This window comes from Petromyzon marinus, chromosome 21 (genome assembly GCF_048934315.1).
Source record: "Petromyzon marinus isolate PM22_M1 ecotype Great Lakes invasive population chromosome 21, UKy_Petmar_22M1.pri1.0, whole genome shotgun sequence".
Lineage (NCBI taxonomy): Eukaryota > Metazoa > Chordata > Hyperoartia > Petromyzontiformes > Petromyzontidae > Petromyzon > Petromyzon marinus.
In genome coordinates this window covers 11,694,198-11,707,195 of record NC_133687.1, presented here as the reverse complement: position 1 = coordinate 11,707,195, position 12,998 = coordinate 11,694,198, and the positions used below count along the sequence as shown (strand labels likewise).

Sequence of the window (12,998 nt, the reverse complement as noted above, 5' to 3'; positions counted from 1 at the left end):
ATGGTCAGCATCATCGTCACCATCGTCATCACCATCGTCATCATCATCGTCACCATCGTCAGCAAGCTTACAGTCGACACCCCCCACGTTCCTCCTCCTCCTCTTGCTCCTCCTCCTCCGCCGCCCCCCGGCTCCGCCCCCACCCCGCGGTGCCGTCTGATTGGCCGGAGCGCTCGTCCCGCCTCCGCCGTCGACCGTTGACCCAGGAGCGGGACTTGGGACGGGCGACCGCCGCCTCTCCGCTCCGACCGTCGAGTCGAGGAGACCTCCACCCAGCGGTGGCCCTGGGCACAAGCGCACCGAGCAAAGTGTTGAGGCCCCAAGTGACATCACGAGGTAATAATGTCGATCTGTGTTGTCTGCGTTTCTCTTCTCTTGCTACACCGGAGATGTCGCAGAGCTACCCGCACGCAATTTAACGATTGGGGCGCGGGCGTTCCGCTGGGGGCTACAGCCGGCGGTTTGCCGAAAATCGGCGCTGCGGATCGCTCTCCGGCAACGGCACCGGCCGGTCGTGCTGCTGAAGAAGATGGAGCGGCCGCCACTCGGCGCGTTGGTTCATCGCGCCGCAGCTTCGTATTAATTGGCCATGTCGGTGGAGGAGGGGTGCACAACACATTTGGTTCTGCGATCTCTGCGTATAGAAGGGACGAGAGTTGGGAGCCCCTCGGTCTAGAGGGGACCGTGGCACACGGCCGGCTGGTGAGCTACCGGCTGGGCTACCTTTCCCGTGCGTGGTTGAGGCTCCGCCGCCGCCGCGGGCGACGGCTCCATGCCGGCGTGCGAACGGAGGGACGAGCGCTTTGGTGGCGCGGGCCGGCAGGGCGTCGTTGGCGCCGTTGGGTCCGTCGGGAGACGGCATCGACTTGGGCCGAACGCCCGGGCGGGAGCGCGGGCCTGTGGGGTGAAATGACGCGGGAGCGGCAAGTCAGCGGCAAGTCGAGTTTATTTTTGGTGGACGTTTTTGCTAAAAATGCGCGGCGCCTTTCTGGCATGAATCTGCCACTCAAAAGTGCCATCGTCCTCCAGCGGTGGTCAGAGGTAAAGGCGCAGCCCTGCAATCGCTCGCTCACTCGCTCGCGTGCCACCACTGGCGGAAGAGAGAGCGGAGCTCCAGGGTTGTTTGTTTGGTCTAACTCTCCACGCGGGCCAGGCATGTTGGGAGGTGTGCGGAGTAGCCACACTACCCCACCACACGCGGCCAGCCGCTCGACTAAGCGTGGTTAGGTTCCCATTCATTAGACTGGTGCAAGGGCAGAGATGGAATCGCACCGGCGACCTCTGGATTGCGAGTCATAAACGAAGTGGGCGGGGCTAGTGACGTTTATGACCTTGGGCTACGCCCATTTTAAACCTCTTAAAACAGCCTGCCTTCGGCTGTTTTACCCCTCTTTTCTCCTCCTGATGACGATCGCTTGCGTTGCGATCGAAACGTCGTCGTTTTTCTTTGTTTATTTTATTTTCATTCATTTGAACCTATCCACGTGACTTTACCGAAAGACCCAAAGGACATTCATTCCTGCAGTCACGAAAGTTTTATCACGAATACCGTGCGTGATCCACCAACCTCCGTCGATTAATTCCACATCAACGCTCACCGCCGGAGAGCTTGGGCAAGGAGGCTTGGGATGATGAGGATGACGACGACGAGGAGGAGGAGGAGGACGCGGCGGTGGAGGTGAGATTGTGGCCTGAGAGATCGGCCGTGGATGTGGCAGCGGTCGGTGGCGGGCAGCACATTGGCCGGCAGGGGGGGTTGAAGCACAGGTCGATGCACGGGAGCTCGCGACCTACGGGGAGCCGGGCACAGCGGCACAGCAATTCACACGCACAGACAAAGGTGTCCCCCTGCCCCACCCGGCGTGGCCTCGAACAAACCGTTGGGGCAAGTGCTGTGTCGTGCGTTGCGTGCGTGCGCGAGCGCGTGCGTGCACTCACTTGGCAGCGTGGTGTAATTACCCGGCGGTTGTGTCGCCGGCTGTGAGCCCGTCCAGTATTTGGAAGTGCTCGACACAATGCTGCTGGGGTAAGGAACGAAGACAACGAAACACGTGTCTACTTGCGGTCGTCGTACAGAATCACCGCTCACCTGGCACGGCAATGAGGAATTCCCACTGCTGGCTCAGCAGCTGCCAACCTGAGAGCCCTTGACTTGACCGCCCGGACGCTGAGATCCAACTCGGGCTGCCGCCCGTTTATCTTTCGCTGTCGGTGCTCCGCTAACGAGATTCCCGCAGTGTCCGTTTCGCACGACCCTGCGTCTGTGGCCGGCGTTTTTAAGCGCTCCGTCGTCGCCGCACTGCCTGCCGATAGCGGCCACTCGACCGCAGCTCGCACAACCCCAGCCTGCCGCGAGCCTTCTCGCAGCGGCATCGCTGCGATCCGCGGCGGTTACAACGCCATCGTAGAGCTTTGTTTTGGGGTTAGATCGCGTCGGTATAAGTGCGTCGTTAAACCCGCCACCGCCCGACGCAGCCAGTGAGTTAGATTGCGTCACGTAAACAGAACGTGGCCCAACTCGTTGCCGGTACAGCGCTCACCGCTTGTGTGCTGGAGAGCAAACCCACAACATTTTACAACCCGAGTACGACGTTTCGCCGGTAATTACAACCAGCATCATCAGGCGACAGCCAGCAGCTAAACGCGGGGTGACTATTGATGAATCAGATTAACCAGGGGTATAATGATGATAATAATGATGACGTGCTTTCATTCTGCGAGGTCTCTGCGAGTGACACTCTTGGGAGGCAATCATCGGAGTAATCGCTTTGACTCATCTGTAGTGGGGGGGGGGGGGGGGGGTGAGAGGCTAAGTACTGCCCCTCTCCCTCTACTCTGAGTGGACGAGAGCTCACTCGAAGACGGGATCTCAGAGGCTGCTCCGTAGTGTCCGCTTCCGCGCACCGCAGCGCGAGAGCTCCGAATGGATTTGACATCTCGTGATGACGCGTCGCCGACAGCGCAATCGGGATAAAAACAATTGGGAGGTATAATTTCGATTGAAAGCTTTCGTGACTGCAAGGATTCATCTTCTTTGGTTTTTTCGGTAAAGTCACGTAGAATGAGAATAAAATAACAAATTAATAAAATAACACAATAAAATTATCATGACCTTTCGGCCACAACACAAGTGACCTTCTTCAGGTGAAAGGAACAGACCTGTCGGATGACAGAAGCTCTGTCGTCCCGACAGCTCTGTCGTCCCGACAGGTCTGTTCCTTTCACCTGAAGAAGGCCACTTGTGTTGTGGCCGAAACGTCGTGAGAATTTTATTGTGTTATTTTATTTTATTAATTTATTATTTGATTCTCATTCTACGTGACTTTACCGAAAGAACCAAAGAAGATGAATTGGGAGGTAATTCTAACGCGGGGTGGGGGGGGCGGGGGGGGGGGTGGGGGTGGGGGCGGGGGGGGGCAGCGCAGTGGTGCCATTCGCGCCTCCCAGCGAGAAGTGTCTGGGTTCGACTCCTGACTCAGACACCTCTCTGAGCGGAGTTTGTAGGCTCTCTCCCCCTGCTCTGCGTGGGGTTTCCTCCCAGTTCCCATGGCTCAAATAAAACTCGCACAATGTATGTAGCCGGTGTCGGCCAACACCACCCCATAATGCTGAACAATGAGACACGCGCGGTGGCCAAGTCACTCAGCTGGGCCCACGCACAGCAGCGGCATCGCCCCCCCCACCACCACCCCGTGCTGCCCTGGCCTCCTGAGCAAAACCTGAGCAAACTGGTGGAATTCTAATAATAATAACAACAATAATAGCAATAACAATAATAACAACAATACTAGCAATAACAACAATAACAACAATAGCAATACCAATAATAACAACAATAACAACAATCATAGCAATAACAACAATAATAACAACAATAATAGCAATAACAATAACAACAATAACACAATAATACCAATTACAATAATAACAATAATAACAATAACACATATAAAAATAATAACAAAAATAATAACAATATCACCAATAATAACAATAACAACAATAATAACAATAACAACCATAACAACAATAATAACAACAATAACAACAAAAATAACAATAATAACAATAACAACAAAAATAACAACAATAACAACAACATCAACAATAATAACAGCAATCATAGCAATAACAATAATAACAACAATAACAACAGTGACAACAACTATAACAATAACAACAACTATAACAATAACACCAACAATAATAACAACTATAACAATATCAACAATACCAATACCAACAACACCAATAACAACAATACAACGGTGGTGTCCAATCCATCGCTTACTCGGCGATTTCTTTTTCAGACGAGTTGCCCCCGCTCTTGAGGCTCATGATGTACAGCGTCGACATGGACACCACACTGCAGACGCACACAGACAAAGGTCCCCGCAACCGTGGAGCCTCGTGGTTGTGTTGTTGTCGTTGTGTGCGTTGTTGTTGTTGCCGCGTGCGCCGTTGTGTTGCCGTTGTTGTTGTTGTTGTGTGCGTTGTTGTTGTTGTGTTGTTGTTGTGTGCGTTGTTGTTGTTGTGTGTGTTGTTGTTGTGTGCGTCGTTGTTGTTGTGTGCGTTGTTGTTGTTGTTGTTGTGTGCGTTGTTGTGTTGTTGTTGTTGTTGTGTGCGTTGTTGTTGTTGTTGTGTGCGTTGTTGTGTTGTTGTTGTTGTGTGCGTTGTTGTTGTGTGCGTCGTTGTGTTGTTGTTGCAGCGTTGTCGTTGCATCCGTTGTTGTTGCGTGGTATTTTGTGTGTGCATTGCTGTTGTGTGCGTTGTTGTTGTGTGCGTTGTTGTTGTTGTTGTGTGCGTTGTTATGTTGTTGTGTTGTTGTCGTTGTGTGCGTTGTTGTTGTTGCCGCGTGCACCGTTGTGTTGCCGTTGTTGTTGTGTGCGTTGTTGTTGTGTGCGTTGTTATGTTGTTGTGTTGTTGTTGTGTGCGTTGTTGTTGTGTGCGTTGTTATGTTGTTGTTTTTGTGTTGTTGTTGTGTGCGTTGTTGTTGTGTGCGCTGTTGTGTTGTTGTTGTTGCTGCGTTGTCGTTGTGTGCGTTGTTATTGTTGTGTGCGTTGTTGTTGTTGTGTGCGTTGTTGTTGTGTGCGTTGTTGTTGTGTACGTTGTTGTTGTTGTGTGCGTTGTTTTTGTGTTGTTGTGTGCGTTGTTGTTGTGTGCGTTGTTGTTGTGTACGTTGTTGTTGTTGTGTGCGTTCTTTTGTGCGCTGTCGTGTGCATTGTTGTTGCCGTTGTTGTGTGCATTGTTGTTGTTGTTGTGTGTTGTTGTGTATTGTTGTGTGTTGTTGTGTATTGTTGTGTGCGTTGTTCCTGCGTGTTGTTGTTGTGGCGTGTGTTGTCGTTGTTGGTGTGTGCGTTCTTTTGTGCGTTGTTGTGTGCATTGTTGTTGTGTGCATTGTTGTTGTGTGCGTTGTTGTTGTTGTGTGTTGTTGTCGTGCGCGTTGCCATTGTTGTTGTTACGTGCATTGTTGTTGTGTGCGTTGTTGTTGTTGTCGTTGTTGTGTGCGTCTGGCCCATGTGGAATCTGTGCCGCCGGTCTCGCGCCAGCACCTGAATGCCATGATGACCACGAGCGCGATGATCGTCCCCTGGAGGAACCTCTGACCCAGACAGCCCGGGTGAGGCTGGGTAGCCTGAGCCTGCGTCGCGCACGAGCCACACGCACACACACAAGCCACACGCACACAGAACCCACAAGCACGCACACGCACGAGCCACACGCACAAGCCACACGCACACACACGCACACAAGCACGGGCCACACGCACACAGAACCCACACGCGCGCACACGCATGAGCCACACGCACACAAACACACACACACGCACAAGCCACACACACACACGCACACACACAAGCCACACGTTCACAAAAGCCACACGCACGAGCCACACACGCACACACGTGCATGAGCCACACGCGCCCAAGCCACACGCATACATAGACTTACGTAGAGATCCATAGACTTACATAGAGACCCATGGACTGCCATAGAGACCCATGGACTTACATAGAGACCATTGACTTACATAGAGATCCATTGACTTACATAGAGACCCATGGACTTACACAGAGACCCATTGACTTACATAGAGACCCGTGGACTTACACAAAGGCCCATTGACGTGCATAGAGACCTATGGACTGACAAAGAGACCCATGGACTTACATAGAGATCCATGGACTGACATAGAGACCCAGTGACTTGCATAGAGACCTGTGTTCTCACATAGAGACCCATTGACTCACATAGAGACCCATTGACTTACATAGAGACCCATTGACTTACATAGAGAACCATGGGCTTACACAGAGAACCAGATTCGCGTAGACTGGGCTGTGATTAAACCGGAAGCCCGGTCAACCAATTAATTTTCAGATTGCGGAAAAAAATGAAATAAAATCTAATCTGCGTTTCAGAGGCAGGCCTGCCAGATTCCAGAGAACCCCGGGCCTCCCGTGCGTAGGCCATGGTTTTTCTTCCCTGGTCCGTGTGTGGGTGCGTACCTTGGCACTGGCCTTGCTTGAAGGCTTGTGGGGCAGCGAGCCGTGTTTTCGATGGCCGCCTTTGCTGCTGCTGCTGCCCCCTCGGCTGAAGTTGCTTCCAGCCCGGCTAAACTGACTGCCCCCTTGACTGTGGGCACACCGTCATCATCATCATCACCATCATCGGCAGCAGCAACAGTGTCAGTAGCAGCATCAGCAGTAACAGTAGCAGGTGTAGCAATAGCAGTAGCAGATGCAACGACAGCAGTAGCAGCAGCAGCATAAATCACCAGCACCATCATCACCTCTAGATTTGAAGCTTTCGTGACTGCAAGGATCCATACTCTTTGGTTCTATTCGGTAAAGTCACGTACGTAAAAATAAAATAACAAAAAATCACGACGTTTCAACCACAACACAAGTGGCCTTCATCAGGTGAAGGGACTGGACTGTCCAGAGGACAGCGTTGGAGTGAAGGCAGCAAGCCCAGGTCGCGTCCTTTAAGCTTGTTGTCGATGCCGCGACAAGCTTGTTGTCGATGCCGCGACAACAAGCTTAAAGGACGCGACCTGGGCTTGCTGCCTTCACTCCAACGCTGTCCTCTGGACAGTCCAGTCCCTTCATCTGATGAAGGCCACTTGTGTTGTGGCCAAAACGTCGTGATTTTTTATTATTTTATTTTTTACCTACGTGACTTTACCGAATAGAACCAAAGAGTACCATCATCACCGTCGATGGTGGCAGCAGCATCAGTGGCAGCAGCAAGAGTAGCAGCATCAGCAGTAGCATCAGTAGCAGAAGTGGCAACAGCAGTGGCAGCAGCAGCAACACTGCCAGTAGCAGCAATAGCTGTAGCAGCATCATCAGCAGCATCATCAGCGGCAGCACCAATTGGAGCATCATCATGGGTGGCAGCAGCATAATCAGCAGCACCACCATCAGCATCATAATCAGCATCAACATCAGTGGCAGCAGCTTCATTATCATGAGCAGGATGAGTAGAAGGGGCATCACCATCAGTCGCGGCGATGTGTACGTGCATGTGCGTGTGCGAGTGCATGCATACACACACATGCGTTCAAACGTGCGTGTGTGTGTGTATATATATACACGTGCGTGCGCGTGTGTGACCTGCATCACCCTCTCTGACCTCACGGTTCCTGCGCTCACACTGGACTTGATGCTGTCGAGCCGCTTCAGGTGCAGCTTCTTGCTCCAGCGCTCCAGCTCGTCGATGCGCGTCTCCAGGTTGTCCGTGAGCTTGCACAGCTCCTTCACGGCTCCCACGTTCTCCATGAACAGCCGGTCCTGCCACACCACACACCAGACACACAATCACTATCAGCCAGACGGACGGACGGACAGACAGACAAAGCAGCAGATGGATGGACAGGCTGCCACGGAGTCACGGTTACTGCCACAAATCCGTCATTAGCAGGTTAATCGACCGACCTGTCTACCTGCCACCAACCCACCTGCCCAGCCTGCCACCTACAGCCTGAATTGTATATCTGTTACAAACACGCCTGCCACTGACCTATCTACCTGCCGACTTGCCACAAACTTGTCTGCCACTGTCCCCCAGCAAGGCGCGATAGACTTGCCACCGGGGCCTGCCATCAAACCCTACCACCAAGGCCTACCATCAAAGCCTGCCACCAAACCTGCCACCTACCATCACAGCCTCTCACCAAGGCCTACCGCCAGGGCCTACCACCGCAGCATGCCACCAAAACTGCCACCTACCATCACAGCCTCCCACCAACGCCTACCACCGAGGCCTTCCACCAAAGCCTACCACCAAACCTGCCACCTACCACCACAGCCTCCCACCAAGGCCTTCCACCACAGCCTGCCAAAAAACCTGCCACCAAACCTACCACCTACCATCACAGCCTCCCACCAAGGCCTACTACCAAGGCCTACCACCACAGCCTGCCACCAAACCTGCCACCTACCATCACAGCCTCCCACCAAGGCCTACTATCAAGGCCTACCATCACAGCCTTCCACCAAGGCCTACCACGGAGGCCTGTCACCAAAGCCTGCCGCTGACCTAGCTTATCGTCACCCACCTGGTTGACCACCAAGAGGTTTTCAATCCTCTCTCCATTGTTGCAGACCATGTCTCCGGTCTCCTTCACGGCTTCCGGGATGATTCTTTGAATCTCCTGGGCGATCACGCCTGGATTGTGCGGAGAGAAATGAACTGTTAGTGAACAACGGTAACCCACATGTCCTGTGCTTATGGGCCTCACGATAGCGGCACACAACGTCACGCACACTGCGTCGTGCACCATCATACCCCGTTCGCTTGCTGTGAGAGTTTTAACATTGACACTTACCTTGTGAAATATTTTATGTAAAATTTTTTTTAATACATATAAAAGATAGGCTCTAGCACAGTATCTTGTTTATATTAATGTTTTGCTTCTCAACCCACCTGTCAACTTGTCACCAAGCTGGACTACCTGCCACTCACCCGTCTCCCGGCCTGCCCCTCCCCTTAATTAAGTAATGAAGTGTGCTATTGGCATCAGGTTTAGAGATGAACACAAGAAATGCAGAACCCTGTTTAATCACAGCTCAGTCTATGTGAGCCTATGGTCATCTGTGCATGGTGATGGGTCTCGCTACACTTGAGAACCTGATTTAAACACAGGCAGCGGCTGAGACCCGGAGTGGAACCCAGGCTCTCAGTGGTGCGTCTTTGACCTCTGAGGGACCACTGTGCACTCGACATGGGCGAGTGAGTGAGTGAGAACGACAAAGTGAGTGAGTGAGTGAGCTTCACATGAGGGAGAGAGCAAATGATTAAATTGCTCATGAGTTAATTCCTCATGAGTGAGGGAGCGAGGGAGCGAGTGAGTGAGGGAGTAAGTGAGTAAGCGAATGAGTGAGTTCCTCATGAGTGAGCGAGCAAGTGGGTGAGGGAGTGAGGGAGTGAGCGAACGAGAGAGCGAGTGAGTGAGCGAGCAATCGAGTGAGTGAGTTCCTCATGAGTGAGGGAGCAAGTGGGTGAGAGAGTGAGCAAGCGAGTGAATGAATTCCTCATGAGTCAGGGAGCGAGTGGGTGAGGGAGTGAGCGAGTGATCTAATTCCTCATGACTGAGGGAGCCAGTGGGTGAGTGAGTGAGTGAGCAAGTAAGCGAGTGAGCGAGCGAGTGAGTGAGTCACCGGTCTGCGGTGACACCTCCACGCCGACCGTCTCTGCAAACTGGGGCTTGTACTGGAAGTGGACGAGACGCATCCGCGATATCCGCTTGAGCTGCTCCGTGGTATCCACCTGCACAGGGACACGGACACAGAAGTGGGACACGCAGAGACACAGCCAGAGACACCAAGGACGGTGACACTGCACGAAGAACAACCCAGAGCCCAGGCCTACTGATGGTATCATAGCCCTTGACCAGGTCAATAAAGCAGAGATGTAGGTCATGTTGGAATTCCCTACACCTCTGCTGTAGCAGACGGACAGAAAATATGGCATCTGTGCAGGACCGCCCTTTCCTGAAACCGCATTGGGGCTCCGTAAGCCTCTCCTCAGCGTGCCTGGCAAGGCGATGTTGAACTATCCTTGCCAGGACCTTTCACAGTAACAAAGACAGTAACAGACAATAACACGAATAGTAACACGCACACAGACACACAGTAACATACACAACACATGCAGACACAGTAAGACACGGTAACACACACGCAAAACAAAGATCCCCCGTGTAGCCTTCACAGACTGTTGGGGCAAGTGCTGTTAGTGAGTAGCACCTATAAAGGCCGGCACAGCACACGAGGGGGTGGGTGGCCAGCACCACGCCCGGCCGCCTTTGTCTCCCCGGTGGCGATGCTTACGCACCCCACCAGGTACTCATATGAGGCTGAGTCGACCTAGGGGTGACCCAGGACCGGTTCACATAATCGTCACCGGTGTTGGCTAGAATCAAACTCGGCTCGCCGGGTTCGCAGCGCGCTAACCGCTACGCTACCGCTCCCCGGTGACACACGCACACACAGTGACACACAGACACAGAGTGCGTGGGTGCGGTACGTACGTCGCGGATGTGCTCCTTGGCGCGTGCGTCCGACGGCTGCAGGATGGAGCCGGCCACCTTGATGTTGCCGTGCACGGTGAGGGCCTCGTCAGGCCGCTCCGTATTCACGCCCACGCGGCCGTGGTGGAACACCGTGTCGCCCTGCGGACCGCGCTGCCACAGCACCTCCGAGTCGTTCTCGAACTGGCCCGGGTTCGACGCCTGGCCGAGGGGGCACGCGGGCCGCAGTCCGTTACAATGGGATAAGTGCCGCCTGTCTCGAGCGTGGCCGTGTGAAGGAGCTGTAGCTGAGGGGAGGTGAGTCTCAGCGTGGCCGCGTGGAGGAGCTGTAGCTGAGGGGTGGTGAGTCTCAGCGTGGCCGTGTGGAGGAGCTGTAGCTGAGGGGTGGTGAGTCTCAGCGTGGCCGTGTGGAGGAGCTGATGCTGAGGGATGGAGAGTCTCAGCGTGGCCGTGTGGAGGAGCTGTAGCCGAGGGGTGGTGAGTCTCAGCGTGGCCGTGTGGAGGAGCTGTAGCTGAGGGGTGTTTGAGTCTCAGCGTGGCCGTGTGGAGGAGCTGTAGCTGAGGGGTAGTGAGTCTCAGCGTGGCCGTGTGGAGGAGCTGTAGCTGAGGGGTGGTGAGTCTCAGCGTGGCCGTGTGGAGGAGCTGTAGCTGAGGGGTGGTGAGTCTCAGCGTGGCCGTGTGGAGGAGCTGTAGCTGAGGGGTGGTGAGTCTCAGCGTGGCCATGTGGAGGAGCTGTAGCTGAGGGGTGGTGAGTCTCAGCGTGGCCGTGTGGAGGAGCTGATGCTGAGGGATGGAGAGTCTCAGTGTGGCCGTGTGGAGGAGCTGTAGCCGAGGGGTGGTGAGTCTCAGCGTGGCCGTGTGGAGGAGCTGTAGCTGAGGGGTGTTTGAGTCTCAGCGTGGCCGTGTGGAGGAGCTGTAGCTGAGGGGTGGTGAGTCTCAGCGTGGCCGTGTGGAGGAGCTGTAGCTGAGGGGTGGTGAGTCTCAGCGTGGCCATGTGGAGGAGCTGTAGCTGAGGGGTGGTGAGTCTCAGCGTGGCCATGTGGAGGAGCTGATGCTGAGGGGTGGAGAGTCTCAGCGTGGCCGTGTGGAGGAGCTGTAGCTGAGGGGTGGTGAGTCTCAGCGTGGCCGTGTGGAGGAGCTGTAGCTGAGGGGTGGTGAGTCTCAGTGTGACCGTGTGGAGGAGCTGTAGCCAAGGGGGCCACTCACCCGCACGATGATCCTCTCGGAGGCCTGTGCGGCGAGCATGTGGCCCTGTCCCTGCGAGTGAGCATGCAGCGCCACCACCAACAGGAAGTAGCTGCTCGTTACACACCGGGGTGAGAGGGGGGCAAGAGCTCAACGCAGCACTCTTAGTAGCAGGGGCAGCAGTAGCTGTTGCAATAGCTAGATTCACACTCACCATACATACACAGACAAAGATCCCCGTATAGCCTTAACAGACCGTTGGGGCAAGTGCTGTTAGCGAGCACCGGTGAAGGCCGGCACGGTACACGAGGGGGTGGGTGGCCAGCTACCACGCCCGGCCGCCTTTGTCTCCCCATTGGCGATGTTTACACACCGCACCAGGTACTCATTTGAGGCTGAGTCGACCTAGGGGAGGCCGAGGACCGGTTTGAATAATCGTCACTGGTGCAGCGCACTAACCACTACACTACCGTTCCCTATACACAATCAACACACACACACGCCACACACACACATCATGCACACGCCATACCCATCACACACACACACCACACCCATCACATACACACACCACACCCATCACACACACACACCACACCCATCACACACACACACACCACACCCATCACACACATACACTACACCCATCACACACACACACACACCACACCCATCACATACACACACACACCACACCCATCACATACACACACCACACCCATCACACACACACACTACACCCATCACCCACACACACCACACACATCACACACACACCACACCCATCACACACACACACACCACACCCATCACACACACACACCACACCCATCACACACACACCACACCCATCACACACACACCACACCCATCACACACACACACCACACACATACCCATCACACACCACACCCATCACACACACACACACCCATCACACACACACACATACCCATCACACACCACACCCATCACACCCATCACACACACACACACGCCACACACACACATCACACACACCGCACCCATCACACACACCACACCCATCACACACACCACACCCATCACGCACACACACACACCAGACACCACACCCATCAGACACCGCACAGCAGGCCCTGGGCCTCACCGCTGGTCCGGGTTGGGCTTGCCCTTCTTCCGCATGTTGTTGGACGTCGTCTCGCTGAAGTGGAGCCTCCCCACCGTCACCTTCGTCATCTGCTCCGCCGGGAGGTCCACCCTGGGGGTCACGGCGGGGTCACGAGACACACGCACG

The 12,998-nt window shown here is 54.4% G+C and overlaps 1 protein-coding gene across 4 annotated transcripts in view; it reads right to left on the bottom strand.

Annotated features, from left to right (window-relative positions):
* Nucleotides 1-12,998, bottom strand: part of MYRF (myelin regulatory factor) — an 89,937-nt gene that overhangs the window by 10,709 nt on the left and 66,230 nt on the right. For 3 of the 4 annotated variants that reach the window (XM_032957925.2, XM_032957924.2, XM_076068580.1), the window contains 13 exons: nucleotides 12,852-12,962; nucleotides 11,744-11,834; nucleotides 10,538-10,738; nucleotides 9,666-9,774; nucleotides 8,564-8,673; nucleotides 7,639-7,796; nucleotides 6,510-6,636; nucleotides 5,553-5,641; nucleotides 4,292-4,366; nucleotides 1,939-2,021; nucleotides 1,599-1,790; nucleotides 724-897; nucleotides 72-284 (listed from right to left, as the gene is read on the bottom strand). In XM_032957925.2, the coding sequence (XP_032813816.2) occupies nucleotides 72-284; nucleotides 724-897; nucleotides 1,599-1,790; nucleotides 1,939-2,021; nucleotides 4,292-4,366; nucleotides 5,553-5,641; nucleotides 6,510-6,636; nucleotides 7,639-7,796; nucleotides 8,564-8,673; nucleotides 9,666-9,774; nucleotides 10,538-10,738; nucleotides 11,744-11,834; nucleotides 12,852-12,962 (1,733 nt within the window). The remainder of the gene's footprint in view (nucleotides 1-71; nucleotides 285-723; nucleotides 898-1,598; nucleotides 1,791-1,938; nucleotides 2,022-4,291; nucleotides 4,367-5,552; nucleotides 5,642-6,509; nucleotides 6,637-7,638; nucleotides 7,797-8,563; nucleotides 8,674-9,665; nucleotides 9,775-10,537; nucleotides 10,739-11,743; nucleotides 11,835-12,851; nucleotides 12,963-12,998) is intronic. The other variant, XM_076068579.1, reaches the window with a different exon arrangement.